At 43.4% G+C, this 18413-nt stretch overlaps 1 protein-coding gene across 5 annotated transcripts in view; it reads left to right on the forward strand.

The window, feature by feature from the left end:
• grh (grainy head) overlaps positions 1–9923 on the forward strand; it is a 153515-nt gene extending 143592 nt beyond the window's left edge. For 3 of the 5 annotated variants that reach the window (XM_076369666.1, XM_076369667.1, XM_076369665.1), the window contains exons 9-15: positions 1210–1321; positions 2035–2129; positions 2302–2472; positions 2879–3064; positions 4046–4498; positions 6558–6622; positions 8785–9923. In XM_076369666.1, the coding sequence (XP_076225781.1) occupies positions 1210–1321; positions 2035–2129; positions 2302–2472; positions 2879–3064; positions 4046–4498; positions 6558–6622; positions 8785–9067 (1365 nt within the window). In that variant the 3' untranslated portion in view covers positions 9068–9923. The remainder of the gene's footprint in view (positions 1–1209; positions 1322–2034; positions 2130–2301; positions 2473–2878; positions 3065–4045; positions 4499–6557; positions 6623–8784) is intronic. The other 2 variants (XM_076369668.1, XM_076369669.1) reach the window with 2 other exon arrangements.
• Positions 9924–18413: the final 8490 nt, after the last annotated feature.

An 18413-nucleotide genomic window follows, 5' to 3' on the forward strand; every position in this document is an offset into this window, starting at 1 on the left:
ATGAAATTAATAGAATTCAATAATTATAATTGGCTACAAAAGAAAGGTGAGAAAATTGGATGATACATTTTTCTTAGTGGAAGTGCGAACAAAAAGAAGGACAAAAATTGGAAAAAGGCAATATAAGAATTGATATAAAGTTAAATGAACGAAAGGAAACAGAATTTTTAATGAAATTATAAAACCGGTCGTTTGACCGGTTGAGGATGCGGTTAGTGTTAATTGGTAGGAATATTTCTTTTCTTTCAGTTCTTAAATTGCTGTTCATCGTTTACACCCGAAAGTTTGTTAACAAATATAGTTAATATTCCTCCATGAGACGTACGCGACATTCTCTGAAACTGACTATTGAAGAAACATACACAGAGTAAGAAACTAAAATGTCTTATCTTAATATTTGACATATTGATGCTTTTCACGAACCTCAATAGTATATATAAGACTTTATGATTATGCGGTATCGAATCAAGTGTTGATCGAGAGTCACCTCTCGAGTGCAAAGGGTTAACACGTTGACTAGAAAACAATTACAGGAAGAAAACTGATGTCGAACTAAAATTTTTAATAAGACGAGTAACTAAATAACAGTATAACTTAAGAACTATGATACCAAACTATTAATAACTGTATAACTCCATTACGATTTGCCTTTGGCCTCGTGATGGCCAACGTATCAATCTTAAGTCACAAGTACATTCGAAACATGAATATTCCATTCATAGTTTAAAGAATCTCAAACCTTTGATAGATCAAAAATACCCAATTTATAATCTGAAATCGTCCTGATCAAATTACACCGAGAAAAGTTAAACTCCAGCATCTGGCTCTCGGAAGAAACACACTTGCTTGCTTCAAAGGGAACAACCCAACATTTAATTAATCGTTCCACCATTACTGAAGATGAAGCATTTTAGGCAACGACGGTTCTAATTATAACACTGAGCTGCCCCCATTAGCAATCATGCGCGCAATTTATTAGCAACCGACAGCCATGTTGCTCGGGAATCACCTGTAATAAAGCGCAAATATCGTGGAAGCGATTACTACAGCCGTGTCCCAGGTGAACAGTTTTTTCGCGAAATGATGCATACCTTCGCGAAACTATAGCATACTGCGTGCGGCATCGGGACCGCCGACCATTTATCCGGGCCGCGGGTTATTAAGCGTGATAAAGTACTTACACTGTTTTCTCTGTGTTTTGTCGCGCAGAGCGTGGTAATGCTGATGTTCCGAGAAGAGAAGAGCCCCGAAGACGAAATTAAGGCGTGGCAGTTCTGGCATGGAAGGCAACATTCTGTCAAGCAGCGTATCCTCGACGCAGGTAAGTAAAGCGCCGTGCCCATTAAGCCCTCTCCTTTAAACAACGCCTGCCCACCCATTCGGGTTACAATCTAATCGGTGCAGTCCAAGTATCGTGCTTCTAGCCGTACTCCTTGATGCTTTTTCGAACGTCCGATCTCTTGGAGTCCAAAGTATTTTCTGTGCAAACCGCTTGGATCGTAGTGGCATCGGACAGATTACGCGTAGATCATGAATTCGTTGCGGAAAGAACAGAATAAAAATGATTTCTTATTCCTTAATGAGAAGTTGATCGCACTATCCTGTTGCTTTCCTGTGACTCGTAATTTTTGTAATAATCGTGTGTAGAATATTCAACGTCACTATTTTCTGCTGAAGCTCTTCGAATCATAGCGAAATTCACTGTAAAATAGAAAGACGAAAATGTTTCTTTTTCTGTAAAGTTAATTATTCGCTTATCCCCGTTTCTATGTTAGACGACTCGTAATTTATTACAATAATCGATGTGTTTACGATATTCAACGAAGTCTCGTATTTTCCATGCAAGCCGCTCGGATCGCAGCAGTATCGGTAAGACTACACGTAGATCGATCACGGAATTCGTTGCGAGAGAAACGGATAAAAATGTTTCTTTCAATGTTTTCTTTTTAATTAAGAAATGAATTACACTCGCCCTTTTGCCATTCTTCGCCAGGGTGATTTGCAACTTTAACAATAATCTTTGTACGATTACAGACACGAAGAACAGCGTGGGACTGGTGGGCTGCATAGAGGAAGTTGCGCACAATGCGATTGCCGTTTATTGGAACCCACTCGAATCCTCGGCGAAGGTATGAGAGTCCTTCGTCCGTTCATTACAGAGATTCCATTTGCATAGAACGATCTATAGGTGGCTTTAATGGAAGCCTGCTTATTCATGCGATTATTAAACAGCCGGGGAAAAATATTTTCATGAGCTCATCGTGGCGGTGCGCGCGCGCGCACGCGCTTGTCTCGTTACAGATCAACGTGGCGGTGCAGTGTCTTAGTACAGATTTCTCCAGTCAGAAGGGCGTGAAGGGATTGCCGTTGCACATTCAGGTGGACACGTATGAGGAGCCGCCGCCGCATGCTCACACCTACACGCCCCCGTCGCACCGTGGATATTGTCAGATCAAAGTCTTCTGCGATAAGGTAGACAACATACGCGTGTACACATTTATTTAACAATGTTAGAAACGTACAGAACGTCTAGGACGAAGGGTTCATCGATATTATAGATTCCAAAATCAACAGTTTCCGTGTCGAATCTACTTTTGCATTTACGATTAATTAATCTGGAAAGTCTCTTCGTGAAATGTGTTAACGGAAAGTTGAATTGAAGACACGGTACCTGTGTTCTTTATAACAGAAGAATGGTGTCAAAATTAATAAAATTTCTCACTTGTTTAAGCTACGCGTCATCCTTTCAATTTTCAACGGATTCTTTACGGTTTTTCAGTGATCATTCTTAGATATTTCAATTTCTGTTGTTATGAATATGTGAAAGCCTGTACGTCGATTACCATGACAGGGGATATAATTCTTCGATGTTTAACAGGGAGCCGAGAGAAAGACACGAGACGAGGAGAGGAGAGCGGCGAAGAGGAAAATGACCGCGACCGGTAGGAAAAAGCTTGACGAGCTCTACCATTCCGTCACGGAGCGCAGCGAATTCTACTCGATGGTGGATCTTCATAAACCACCTGTCCTGTTCTCGCCGCCGGCCGAGCACACCATCGACAAGGTACCGATCCAGACTTCTGATCTCGACGAAGGCAACGAAACGAAAGATTGTTAGATTAGTGGGAAATTAATGGGTCGCGGGAGTATTTACGGACTTTGAATGTTAAGTTCGCGGAGCGTCACAACTTGGAGATCATTAATACAATACACAAACCAAAGTACTTCTAAACGGTATACAAATATCAAGAACACAATATTATTCCCACCAAACTAATGTATTCTCTCTTACAAGTTCTTTGTTTTGATTCGAGATATGTAGATATATTTAGCTGGTAGAGGTTAGCTTCTTCTACGTTCAGATTAGCTTGAGAAAATTAAAAGTATCTACGTAGTCTCCACCACAATCCTCTGCTCTCAACACCGCCAGAACTCTCCACTAACCGCAACTCTTACATCGCCATAACAACCATAGCGAGTTCCAGGAACGAGTTGTTAGTACCCACCAGAGTAGTGTCAGTAGCAAGCTAGAAATACGATTATACTCGAGCCGATACATGTTCTCTGATCTTCAAGAACAAGCAAACACGAATCGTTGAATCCTCTTTGAAGCAATTGTAGTCTGCTTCTCGAAAGAAGACACTGGACACTCTCGGTCATAATATCTATCCAGCAGTAGAGTGGATAGTCGTTATAACCATCGCTTCACAAAGTGTTCGATTACGTATATTATACTATAAGAGATGACTTCGCAAGGTTCAAAGTGACACCAATATCGATACACCCGAAAAGCTGTGGTTTCAACTAATGTTTCTTAAGTTATCAGCAATTCTAGGCTACAATATGTTTTATTTTGGCTCACAAGATCATCCCTTAAATTATCCGATACACACAATCGAACAGCTAGTACGTCTCAAGTGTTCTCCAAGACACAGACTACACATCGAACTCCTTGCCTCCGTCTTTACGGGTACACAAACCGGTAAATCGAACAAGCATCGACAAATTCCGGAGAACAAATGTTCTGTTTCTTGTTCCACGACAGTTTTCGACAATGGAGTTGTCGGGCTTCTACGGAGGTGGCGGCGGGGGCGGTGGCGATACAGACACATCGTCCCTGAGTAATGGCGAGGGCGGAGGATTGAAGGCCGGGGGCAGCAGCCCCTATCCTGCCTGCGGCAGACCGAGCCTGCCGGCCCTCAAGTTTCACAACCACTTCCCGCCCGACAATCTGACTAGCCTGAACGACAAGAAGGACTCGTTGCTGATGCAGGTGCAGGAGCTGCATGGATCCGTGCTGCAGAGCGTGCAACAGGGTGGTCTCGGGGCTACGGTCGTCTCGGGGGTTGGAAACAGATTGCATCTCCAGCAACAGCCGCCGCATCTTCGACCGGCGGACGCTGAAGAAAGAGTGATGCTGTACGTTCGCCAGGAATCCGAGGACGTGTACACGCCTCTGCACGTCACGCCGCCAACTGTCCAGGGACTTTTGAACGCTGTAAGAGATACGGAGCTATTTTATTCTATCTTTTCCGATAAGAACGTCTAGAGACACTTCAGCGGATACGTGTTAAGCGTCAGGCGGAGCTGATGATCGAATTGGAAGGAGAATTTTGCGATCGTAGGGGATGCTGATGTAAATTTTAAAGTATTGCTAGTTAACTTTGATGATTCTGGACTATCTTGGTAATGTTAAGTCTCATTAGCTTAAAATTTCAATATTCAGATATTTGTATCTAATTTCTTCAGTGCTGACAGTGTTCAATACCTCCACATGGATAGTTTCAACTACTCTGAGCAACGAAAGTATTATTTTGTATTAAAATTAGTAACAGTAGTATCTCCGATTGCATTCTTACCTCTATTCGACTGAATCTCTGCATAGTATCGCGGTGACAAATTGGATCGACCGTCATCAGTCGCTGTTGAGGGGTTCGTAGAACAGGTTCCCTGTTAAAACCTGAATCTCATCAAGGCATCCTGAATGTCTGCATAAAAACGAGTTAGGAAATAACAGACTTGTTTTTCGCACCCCTTGAGTCGATCTAGTTCCATCGAAAACTGAACGTCCGAAGGGCGGGAAAGTCTGAAAACGGTGAAAACGCCTATCGCCGTCGAAAAATCGAGCACAACGTTTCGCGTTGCATAAGCGGAGCCGCGGTTAAGCTCGGGTGAGTTTGAAAGCGCGCGCGTATCCCGTCCGGCGTCTATTTATACCGTGGACGCACGGTTTCGAAATCAACGGCGCACTGCAACAAGTTCCCGCTAGAAAGCGAGAGACACGCGGCGGCCCCGCGACGTTAACTCGCGGCTATCTCGACGCGGGCAATTAATCACGTATCGCGGCCGCGCTTTGATTCGACGTGATCTCTTGAGTACTTAACCGTTCGAGTGCCAAACGTAATCGCGCTTCTCCCGTTTAGTACCTAAAGCTAGCCTATCGATTCTTGGACTCGAATCGAGTTTATTAATGTATCTTTCCTCCATTTCATTCATTGCCTTCTCAGAAATAAAAAATTAACGTGACTGCGACGCTTGGCATTCTTTAATCTGGACCTAGAAAACCGTAATCATGCTATCTACTGTTTTTTTTAATGGCTTTCCTATCTTTTTCTTTGTTTTCGGTTTGACGAAGCGAAAGAACTTTTGCGAAAGATCCGTGGCATTGTTAATTATTAAGTACCGCGGCGCGTCCGCGCGCGATTTTGATATGGCTAACGAGTGATGCGCGAGAGTAACACAGGCTCTACAAGAGACACGGCCATTCTCAAGTATTAAAAAGCCATGCATGCGAGGGACACAGCCACAAACTACCCCATTAATCAATTATACTTGTTTGCACCATTGTTCCATAAACGCTGGTTTGATTAATATTAACGCGCATGCCATCACCACCACCAAGAATCTCCTCGCAATTAATTCACCCAACAACCACCGACCCCAACCACCAACCCCCAGAAACAAACTCATATTGACACACATGTGCGAGGCAACGATCGATGGGTTTCGGCGTTAGAGGTGCGCCGCCCATCGTTGCAAGATCGCAACATTTTTGAACGGATCCAGTGCCAGAAGAAAAAAGTGGAAAGAAATGGATAAATGGTTTTTCTCGATGATCGCGTCTCTTCCTTTTCTCTGTCTTTCCATCTTGTATCTTTCTCTGTTTTCTTTTTTCTTTCTGTTTGTCTTTCCTTCTATCCTATTTTTTTTTTCGTTCTCGATTTCTGAATCATTGAAGACGATCGTGTCCCTTCGGGTTTTCTGTTGATCTTCTCTCGAATGTTCACATCTTTTTTAATTTAAATTTTTATCGAATTTTTTTATTTTCTGTTTTCATCTGGTCGAGTTTCTTTTCTGTCCCAACCCTGTTACCCTCTGTTCTCGTTTCTTATTTATCTCTCTCTCTCTCTCTCTCTCTCTCTCTCTCTCTCTCTCTCTCTCTGACTGTCGATGAGCGATAACCGGCACCGTCTCGAGCACCGAGCTGACCTCTCCCCAAACCGACGGTCCGCAACCACTGTCAAAATTCTAATGTTCTACTTTTTTCTATTTTACAGATTGAGTCAAAGTACAAAATTGCATCCTCGAGTATTAATAACCTCTATCGCAAAAACACAAAGGGGTAAGTTTAGTAGAGTGTCATCTTTACTTGCATGCACCGCCCATGTAGTGCATGCCATAACGGTGACATTACCTGACTTCTCTCTGGCTGGTTTGGTAGTCTGTCCCTCTCACTCTCTCTCTCTCTGTCTCTCTCTGTCTCTCTGTCTTTCTCTCTCTTTCTCCCCCCCTCTCTCTCTCTCTCTCTCTCTCTCTCACACGCTGTGCGATCACACGCCTCTATCTCTGTCTCTCTGTATCTCTCTGGGAACAATTTTTTTTTACGAATTCTAATCAATTCTTTCCGCCTGGTATCGTTCCCCCCTTAACATTCCTCGCCCATCCGCCATTTTTCCAAGAGAAGATCCGTCTTCAGATTAATCGATTAATATTTCCTACAACTTTTCTGTTTCTCCTCAGTCACCAGAATGTCTCTCTATTAATTGTAATTTCGTGATTCCCGACTAACGATATTAACACTAATAATATTCGTAACATGCCAGACCGTGTAACTGTTTCAATTTTTCATGAATGCATCTTACTCTCGCGACAGCCTGCCTGCACGAATCCTCTCGTACGACCCGCTTGAACTCTCCTGCACGTTGCAATTCCTCTCGGACGCATCACGTATCCAGTTCGCCTGTAATTTGTAACGCGCGTTCCGTTATCTCTTTTTTTTTGTTTGTCACGTATTTTTTTTGCTCTTTGTGTTTTCACTTTCTTGTGCTAGACCGGATAGAGATTCTAGGTCGATTCGTTAGTCACTGTACATACACCGACACGATAGAGTCGACAGATTTGAGCCGCCATTTTGTCGCGGAGTAACGCCGCGAGTCATTCAGATACTAAGGATGTTCTAATTTTGGTGACTTTGACTGAAGTTTTGTTCATTATTGGGTTGTAAAGTTGTTGCGAGGTGAATTGATTTTGACTGATTAAAGGAATCACTTCTTTCTTTATTTCTGAATGAATGTTTCTAATGAATTTTATCTGGTAGTTCGTTCTTCTGCATTCTTATGTTTTGTAAGACGCCTGAAATTTTCTGTTGATGTGAATGTAGCCTATATTTTTCACGCGTCTTTTAACTCGATACTTTCATTTTCACCAAAAAATGCTGACGCTGAATCACTTTACAACCCAATGAGCAAACGACTTTATCTGCTAAGTAGTAATAAATTCAGTACCTCGGAAGCTCCAGAACTGATTATATTTTCGTACTTTAAACTTTTCAAGCTGCATATAATACTTGTCTCTTCTTATTTATTTTTATCGATATACTAATTAAATTTATTTACTAGCGTGCTACCATGTAACAACGATCAAGATATGTTCCCACACTTCGAGCCAATATTATGTATACATCATAGCTCTCTAAATCAGGAATACAATCATCAAATTATAAACAACACGGATCCTTGTTCCTGCGCACTCTAAACCCGCAAGAAGATCCTTTCATTGCCGCGGTCAAGTCTGTCGACCTATTGAAAATCACCATTAACCATACTCTGCTTAAAACATATACCAAGTGCAAAACTCACAATTCCCAGTCCCTCGAAGAACCACACGAAAATCACACATATGACAGACTAATGTTATTCTCGAGCTCTCTGTTACATCTGCTTCGTATCAGCGATTATTCAAACACCTTCTAATAGCAACTACAAAAAACACTAAACTAAATCCTGAAACAAAACAAATCCACGATTCTTTGTTCATAGAAAAATCGCTCCTACGAAACTGCCTTTAAGGCCTCTACACACTCTGATACATGCTGTTGATACATCATGAAACATCATTTCAGCTAGCCTCCGCACTTCCAATTCTTCTCAATTTATCATGCAACACTGACGCACCGGGAAATATCTTCTCTGCCAGTGCCAGCGTTAGTTTCAATAATAACCTCTACGATCATTTACAAAAAGCGAAACTACTGAGCCTAGGATTCCGATTCCTGCATCCGATACATCTCTAGCACTAATGCCGATCTACACGCATCGACACATGCGCCATGCAATCTAAGTACCGGTGCATGTATCAGCAACACGTAGCACAATGTGTAAAGGCCTTTACCGTCAAACTTAGCTCCCCAAGGCAAAACAAAACAGTTTAAAGTGGAGTAGACAATCCACGGCCCGTCAGTGCCTCGATTACCAGGTAGCTAACGATCCTCTCCGCGTGTTTCAGAATTACAGCGAAAATTGACGACGACATGATCCGATATTACGTGGACGAGGACCTGTTTCTCCTGGAGGTGAGCCATTCCCGAGTGAATCCGGACCCGAGCAGCGAGCGCAACCCCAATCCCGGGTCGCCGGGTGACCCTGGTGATCCCGGGGACCCGCCGACAGCAGCCGGCTACGACGTTACCCTGATCGAGCTGCCGTCGTCCCAGGCCCACATAGCCCATTCGCCTCTAACGAACTCGGCGCACGGTCACGCGCACGTACACGAGACCGGCAACACGTGAAAGAGACGCGGGCCGAGGGTACGCGTGTCCACGACGGTCCGTGCCACGTGTATCCCGTTGTGACCCGGTGTAAATAAGTCTGAGGGACTGAGGAGGCAGCAATGCAGCGGTGCAATGCGAGAACAGCAGCGTTTCAAGGCGCAGCGCTCGATCCCGGAGGAATCGGAGGAAAGATATGAACGTAGATGAAGAAGAAGAAGGAGAATATGAAGAAGATGAAGAAGAAGGAGAAGAAGAAGGGGGAGAAGAAGAAGAAGAAGAAAGACTTCATGTTTGGCTTGAAGAGGAATCGAAGATACGGAGAGCCGCGACTCGGACCCGCCCCAAGGGACTAACGTACCGTACAATTTAAGAAGTCAGATTGATCGTTAGCCGATAGTAACCGCCCGGAGCTGTACACCGTTCGTTGAGCGTCCGCGAGCGCGAGAGCTGGATCCCGGATAACAGATCTTTATTATTATTGTTCGCGGGTGAGATTGTTCGTCGGAGATTATGTAAATTTTTTTTACGACCGGATCGGCTCGCGCGCCCGCGCGACACCTTGCGTCGAATCGGCCGGTACAGCGTCCAAGATGGCGGGGGCATGTGCCCCGCCATGGCGGCTCGTTAATGTTCTATATTTTGTTTGTTTTCACATGTGAACAATTTATATCGATGGTTGTTAGTTTAGGAAGAGAGAGAGAATGAGAGAATGAGAGAATGAGAGAATGAAAGAATGAGAGAATGAAAGAATGAAAGAATGAGAGAATGAGAGTGAAAGAATGAGAAAATGAGAGTATGAGGGAATGAGAAAATGAGAGAATGAGAGAATGAAAGAATGAGAGAATGAGAGAATGAGAGAATGAGAGAATGAGAGAATGAGAGAATGAGAGAATGAGAGAAAACGTCGTGGTGACACGCGATGGCTATATTGTAAATCAATCAAAATTGATTTAAGGAATCTTCCCCTACGCCCACTACCCCTATTTTTCTCCCCCCTCACCCATTACATGTTAAGTATACGTGTGACGTATAAGATGTATATGAAGAGATCGCCACTCTATTATTATCGTATCGTCGCTGTAGAGTTTAAATTCATTGTTTACGCGTTTCTCAGCGGGCTGATGTTCTCTTTCTCTCTTTTTTTTATTTTTATTTTCCAACGAGACACAGTCCGCCCGTAGATTTATATTTTGCGTAAGCATCGTCGCGAATTGTCCGACGCCATTCCAAGACAGACCGGTGCCATCGAGCATTATTATAATAGCGTTAACGCTCGTACAGACATGCAACACACGTAACACTCATACATACACATATATACATAATGTACCGCGCGCAGATAAGTTTCGTTTTTGATTTTTGTTCGGGTTCCGAACCGCTTAGTGTCATACTCGCCCTCAGGATTTCGGAAGCCGAGGATTCTTCCGAGCAACTTCGCTGTCATTCCACGTCCTGAGCGTCCCAGGATCCTTTGATATTATACAAAGACACCAAGTATTACTCAGATACGTAATTAACACGGTCGAATAACTGGCGAAAGGATTAAACGATTCCCGCGACGCAGGTGAACCCGAAATTTCGTAGGACCGAGGGTTGATCTTTAGGTGATTCGCGACATGTTGGTGTCCGTTAATATAGAATCGAATTCGAACGAGTCACATCTTGAAAGTTGAACGTATGGCAAGCGTGTTCTTTTCAATTGTGAATATTTCGAATATATATTTTGTACATACGAAACCTCGAGGCTCGGACTCTTTGGGGATGAAACAATCGTTTGTGAATCACATACGCGACCGATATTTTAGAAAATTTGTTGTTCTTACAAGGAGGCGAAGCGTATACGTATCTTTGTATCGAAAACATGAATTTTTAATATTCTAATTTAACGAAATTTGACAGTTTTTTCATGAATCTCTTTGTTCAGCATTTCGTCCCAATCGTTTTCAAAAAGTTCAATCCTAGCTTGCCTCGATCACGGCAGAAAACCGATTCTCAGCGCCTCGAAAAATCGTTGATCGAGAGCGACAAAAGTAGATAAACGTGTTTCGACGGCACGTGGCTATATTGTTTTGTTTCTGTTGCAAAGCGAAGCGGGATTAACGTGCCACTGGTGAAAGCAAGCCATTTGCCACTCTCGTCGCGTACATTTTTAAGAGGTCACGTGCACACGCATACAAACACGAAAACACACGTATACATACACTCTCATATCCATCCAGCATCACCGATCGAAAAGTACAGTAATTTACTCGCATTTAGATTGGACTAGAGAACATTATGATCACGATACTTGTTTTATCTTTCACACGCACACATACACACATTCGAAATAAATATATATATTATACATATGAATATAAATATGAATATATTATGTACACATTCACACACGGAACACGTCGCGTCGCGAACACACCGATATCAAAGCAAGGATCAAAATACGCTTGTAAAATGCATATTATTATGAGTACTATATTTTGTTACATCTATTGCAAGACAGCATATAGTTTGATATTATTAATATTATTGATTCTATTGATTAGAGCTGCGTAATTACGTATATATATATATATATATTATATATATATTTTATAGTATATATATATAAAATTATTATTATTATTAATATTATTATTATATTATATTATTATTATTATTATTATTATTATTTTTATACAAGGAATGCATGTTTTCATGGTACGAAAGTGCGCGTAAAAGAGGGTCGAAGCGAGGAAAACGAGAAAGAGAGAAAGTAAGAAAGAATGAGCAGAATGAATGGTAAAACCGAAACGAGTATGCGTGAAAGGGGCAAAACGGAACGGAGTGGTAGATACTGCAAGGTTAACGAGGATCGTTTAGCGTTGCTCCATGACATTGTTTTTGCTCCGTAATTGATAGCAGACTCCCGCCCCCTCCCCGAACCCTAATCATCCCAAGACGCCCAAATATTCGCCAAGCAGCCGGCAGCAAGACGCGGAGGAATCGCGTTCGTGCCGCGGTCGCGAGATGATTCTTATCGCTATCGTATCGAACCTTTATTATCCTTACGTTTATTAATATTATTAATTAATTATACATTATGGAGGACCGTCGCGTTAGGATCACGAGGAGACAGTGGATCGCCTGAACAAGACCGGTGAATGGACGAAGCTCGTTCGAACAGTGAAAGGAAGATGATAACGGAGACGCCATTTTTGTTCTCTCTGCGCTCTCTTTCGCGTTGATTACGCGACAAACAAGCGTAACTTTTATTCTGTGTTTCTTTTCTCTACGAATGAAGAGCGTCGTCGAGTGTTTTTGGGACGTGTATATTGGATTTTCTCGTGATCGTGACGCGGCCGCCGCCGATATCGTACTTAAACGTGAACGACGATGCGGAACGTAGCCCACAGGCTTCTTCGCCATCACATTTCGTGTTGGAAACGTTGCCCGCGTCAACGGAGGAACGTTGCGGAACAGACCGACCCGGCGCGGTCGCTAGCGCAGCGCGACGCTGTAATTTGTTAGAGGAGCCCGTGAAGCCCGGATTATAATGTTGCGGATAACAGATAAATGATGTGAGAATACCGAATATATGTACCGTTTTCGCGTTGTCTTGCCATCGTGAGATTGTGCCAGAGGTGATATTATATTACGCTGTTTATTGCAAACAATAAATATTATATTAGTACGTTTTATAAACTGTTGTGTTGTCATTTCCAGCGTTGAGGACTTCACGCGATTCATAGTCGTGGTGGTCGGTACAGTTGAACTTGTGGTACTTGAATTCACTTGGAATATTTCGAAAAGCTTGGAAACGCTTGTAGAAACCTTGGATCCTTCTTGTCTGCGATCCTCGGGGATCTCTGAGAACTGCGCGATCCTTAACATTCCTGGAATTTCTGGAATCCTGTAAACGTTGGACCTGGGATCTTGGGAATCCTTGAAATCCGTAGAATCTCCGATATTCTTGCAGTCTTTAGAATCTTTAAAATCAATGAAATCTTTGAGACATATTCAATCCTCAGAACGTTGAAGATCATCGAGGTCCTTGGACCCTTTATGGTCTCTAGGACATCCAAGAACCTTATGCCCTGGTCCATGTGCTCTTAAATCTATCACCAGGATCTCCAGGTTCCCGAAATCCTTTGAGAAATCTTCAGAATATACATCAGGATCTATAAATACCAATGTTTCTAGCTAACTCTGCCGAGTCCGGTAATTCTTATCTGAAATTCTAAGAATCTAATATAGCTCGTTCCGCGTCCCGCAAGGTTCTATTAACATTCCAAACCGTTTGACAACCTGATCCGAGACGTGGAACGATAATAATAAAGCAATCTTTATAAATAATCCCGATACATTTGTTTCTGCGGACGCGAGAGGATACTGCGGACGAGGCGTCGGAAGGAAACCTGTTGGCGAAGTATCCAATAAAAGGATTCCGTTCGTACATGGTCCCGAGGGAAAGGCGAAATAAGACGGTTAGAAGAAAAAGAGAGGAAAAAAGAACGTTGGTCTGGCCGTAAAGTCGGATGAAGGTCCGAGGCGTGCCCGAGCTGAATTTTAGAAGGGTCCACGTTACACGTGGGTAATGTAATATGTGGAAATCGGACACCTCTTGAATTAATTAAAGGAACAAAATGGAAATTGTTACAAGAGAGAGATTACAATCGATTCCGAGGATCGTGTATTTATGCCCGGGGATTGTACGGTATATGAAACCGTGCCGTACGCCGCGCAGCCCGACCGATTTTACGCTGTGGCAGCCCCGTTGAGGACGATCGATAGCCTTCTGCAATCAAGATCGTGTTGCTCGCCTCTAATCGAAAGATATTGTATGCACGGATACCCACTACGACGATCGCGCGTGAATACACGACCTTGTAGGGGGCCACTGGCCCTGAGTTGAGTTATCCGCACACGTTGCGCCTTCGGCCGGCTCTACGTGAATTCCTTGATGGTCAATAACTCACAGAGGGTGGTTCTTATGTAACCATTACTGTGATTACACGCGTGATCCCCTCGGGGATTGAACTTACCTCGAAAATCTCTGGCAATCCCGGCGTTCTGTTCAATGCGAAACGAAACAAAGGAGAGTATTATCTCGCGGACGGCGTGATAATCGATTTGATTAAGGCGTTAAGTACTACCATTAGTATCGCTAGTGTCGTTGAAAAACGTGGCAGTTAGTCGATCTAATCAACGGAGTATGAAAATGTAACGTTTAATATCGCGCTGCTCGTTCGATTTTATTGATTTCCAGAATAAAAACGTTGACTGACTCGAAATTAATTAGAAAATCGATGAAATTCGAGGACCAACAATCTTGTTCGCGTTGATTCATTGGATGGACTCTGTACCGGAATTTGTTATGACCAGGACATGTTTTAACGATCTCGGATAGATTCCTTCGTAACGCTGCAATTAATAGCAATAGACGAGATATTTATTGTCAGCTATTAAAACGATCAAATGTACAGGATATACGATATTGGTCAATTATACAAGACGATTATTAACCGTTTACTATAAGCGGCGGACAGGGTTAAACGACCGGCTACTATATTCAACCGCTTTTTACACTAGTATCTTAATATTTCATTGAAAACCTCCAATGTGTCCATCTTTTCTCAAAAAAATATTATTGTTCCATTTATTCACGCTTCGGAATTAACCAGAAAGCTTTCGCTTCGCATAATCTTAAACGAAATCTAACAGAAGTTACAAAGTCAACGATTAGTCTAGCATAACTAGATTTAACAAAAACCTTTCGAAGTTCTAAGAACTCTATCCACAAAAACTCGATCCTGCATCGAGGCTTGGAATGCTAGAAAATAAGAAAACTGCATACCTATAAATAATTAAATTATTCATTTCTATCTGTCGATTTAAGATAACCAAGTCTCGAGGTGCTATTGCAACGGCGTTAAAAGGTTAAAATCCAAAGTGTTAAATTACCAGCTGCAGGGGTGAACTGTTACTTCTTCGACGATTCCAGTATCCCAAGACCAGCCCCTGTTCTCGCGCCATTGCCGCGTCCTTAAATGATCTTCCCAGAAGCTGTGTCTGCGACCGATCATCCCGCGTTGTTTGCAAACGTGTCCGCGGAATATCGACGTGTTCTCCGTGCGTCGCTCGCCGTGGGACGCGGCTGATAATCAGGGCCCGGGGTACTTTGGTACTGTTTACGAGCACATAATAAAAAGCAGCCCTGACGCAACCGGTTTCCCGGAGCGGGAGACAGCGGTGATCGAACGGTGGCGCCAACCGCGAAATCGCCGGACAAATTTCGCCCGCAATAAAAGGCCCGTCCCGCGGGCCGCAAAAAAGTCCCCCCTGGGACCGGCGGGCCCGGTCGTCGAACTTCCTACGCTTGTGCAAACATTGGGTAACCAAAAGAACGATTACAAAAATTCCTCACCAAGAAGAAGAACAGAGGAAGAAGCAGAAGAAGAAGAAGAAGAAGAAGAAGAAGAAAAATTCTGTTCTGGTCGCGCGAGGATGATCGTGAATAACTTGTCACCCATAAATCTCTCGCTTGTATTTAAATCAGGTCCAAGATGAGGGCATTAAGGCAGTCCAAATTAGAACGAGCCTGGCCCCAATAGAGGGTAATGGCGCCGACACACGGTAAAAAAGGAAAAAAAGGAACACGCGTGCGTGCGTGAGGGAATGAGTGCGTGCGTGCGTGCGTGCGAGCCAAGATGGAATTCCGAGAGTCCTGGAGTCACTGAGCGATGATGGCTTCTCAGGATTTTCCCGGTTGACATCGGTTCGCAATTAGGCGCACAGATAGCGCGTTGATTTGACCGGCGCTATTAAAACGGCAGACAATAGTTCGGCCAGGTTCTTCTGGGAAAAGAAGTATCGACAGCTCGAAACGACTCGGTCTTGGCCACGAATAGCCCGCGAATATTTTTTGGTGCGAGCCGGTTTGGCCACTCACGTGACGCTCTCCTTCTCTGCGGGTTATTACGAGACTGGGTTTTATGCGTTTATGACAGATGCAATTGTCTCTGAATCTTCGATTCCTCGCTACCTTTCGATTCCGGGATTCACAAATTAACGTTCGGAAATCCGTATTTACATAAATATCGACTGCGCATATTGAACGTGGTTCGCCAAAGGAAGTTTAATGAGACTGTGAACGTAGATGAAGGGGTGTTTCGTAATACGGACTTATCGGTTGGAAATAATAAAATATGTTGGCATAAATATAGTGACAGGGATGAGAAGCGACATTCAGATTGACAAGCAAGACGGCGAAATTTTCTAGCAACCTCGCTTTGATTGTCTAATCCCTGGGTAAATTTATATTCGCGCGCATTTGCGTATACATTACTTTATGTTTCACATTCTTTCCAGTAATAAGGCTTAAGTGGCTAATATACTGGGTATAATACGGTACAATAATTTCCTTTTATAAGCGTGTGTCCGGAGATAATTGCATTAGCTTAATAGGTTGCGCGAAATAATTTATCGACGCAAACCTATTTTATTATCCTAGAATGATATACACGTGTATCTTATGGAAGAGAATTCAGATTATAGTGTACATTCGCGATAATAAATTTCTGAGAACGTTGACTGTTATTCATTGTAAATATTGTATGAGAATCATCGATATAAGTTATTCAAATGGGATGTCATCTAAGATGCATAGAACTTGCCGAAGATGCTAATTGCGATCGTGGATCCGCCGATGATGATTATTAATGGCCTGCCAGAAGTGAGCATGAAAAGAGCAAACGAAAAAGGCGAGGCGAAGCCGTGTTTACTCCCCTTGCCCTTTAAGGTGCAGTTCATTGAACCATGAAACGCAAAGTTTATGTCCAACCCAAGGCCTGAAACTTCTTTTCGTTCGTTCCTTTTGCTGAAAGGATACTCGCCACACTCAATTCCCGATAAAAATTCATATATACTTGGAAAGCCTGTACATTATACATCCTTAACTATTCTTTTGCTCGATATGCTAATTATAATATATTAATAACCATCATTTTAATTGACGTAAAGATAAGCCAAAAGCGACGACTTTCCACTTAGAAATCAGACATGGCTGACTGAGGGACTCAATCTACTTCCACCTGTACCTTCAACTGATATATTGATTCGTATCGTGAATAACCAATCACTCTCTGCTCTAAACAAGATTCATTCGAACCTCGCAGGTACTCCAACTATGGACAAGGTTTCATCTACTTATACATATCTACACTTTACTACAAACACAACCATCTCCACTATCCACAACCAACTCCACTACTTCGATCAGTCCACTCCCAAAATAAAACGTACCAACATCTACAAAACAAAAGACCTCCGTCACACGCAATAAAGAAACCCGCTAAAAATTCGCATCCCCTGTAATTCCGACGAATCGCATTCGGTCGGAGGTGGCGCGAGCAAAAAGTCCCGTCTCTGTCAATGCGGGACCGCGCGCGGGTAATAAGAATCCCCGTTTCTCCCGGTAGCCAGAAACGAAGACGAGGAAAAAGTCGGCGCGCGGGGAATAAATAATTTATCGCGATACAAAGATTCCAATGAGTAGTCCACGCCCATCGCGGCTGGTACGCGCACGCAGGCCCACCGCGAAAATAGAAGCAAACAAGTGGAAACTGTACGTCTCATACGATCCACGTTCGCCACGCGAAAAAATTCCATTCATCGTGGTCAGAAGGAAATGCACGCGTATCGATTGGCATTCGTGACGGCGCGCGAGATCGCGGAGGATCACGCCGGCTGGCGAAGGTAAGTTCACGGCCGTCCCTTACGTGTAGCCTTCCCTCGGCCTCTTCAAGGCCAGGCCCCGTGGATCGTACTCTCTATGCAAATGCGACTCCGGGGCCGGCATTCATGCTCGGCTGGGGAGTATCGGCCAGCGACAAATCAAAATTGATCCGGTTCCGTCACCGTCGCCTTGCATAATCACCGATACGCTATTGCCCGCCCCGGGGATCGATGTTTTCGTTCCCCAGGACGAACCACACGCACTCATGATACTTATCGGCTAACAGTCCTTCACTCGCCCGTTACCGAGCGGGCGAATTGGGCACGGATCTCGTGATCGACTGACAAATCGGGCCGGCTCGAGGATATTTTTCTTCTACCGGACAGAGAAAAAAGAGCCCCGAAATCAGAACTGTCTTCCCGGTGACCGCAGCTGACTCTTCGGACCCGTTACCGGAACGCTTGCCCATTATTCTCGATCCAGTGAACACGATTTGCTGAACGGTAAATGCAAATTAATTCAACTTTTTGCGTTAGATTTAAGCACAAGAGCGCTCGTTATATGAATAATCTGATAACCGATCGTTTTACAGTCTAGACGTTTCTGTAATCATAATAATACAATAGATATCTTTAATCTAATGTCCCAGTC

This window comes from Nomia melanderi, chromosome 8, assembly GCF_051020985.1.
Source record: "Nomia melanderi isolate GNS246 chromosome 8, iyNomMela1, whole genome shotgun sequence".
NCBI lineage: Eukaryota > Metazoa > Arthropoda > Insecta > Hymenoptera > Halictidae > Nomia > Nomia melanderi.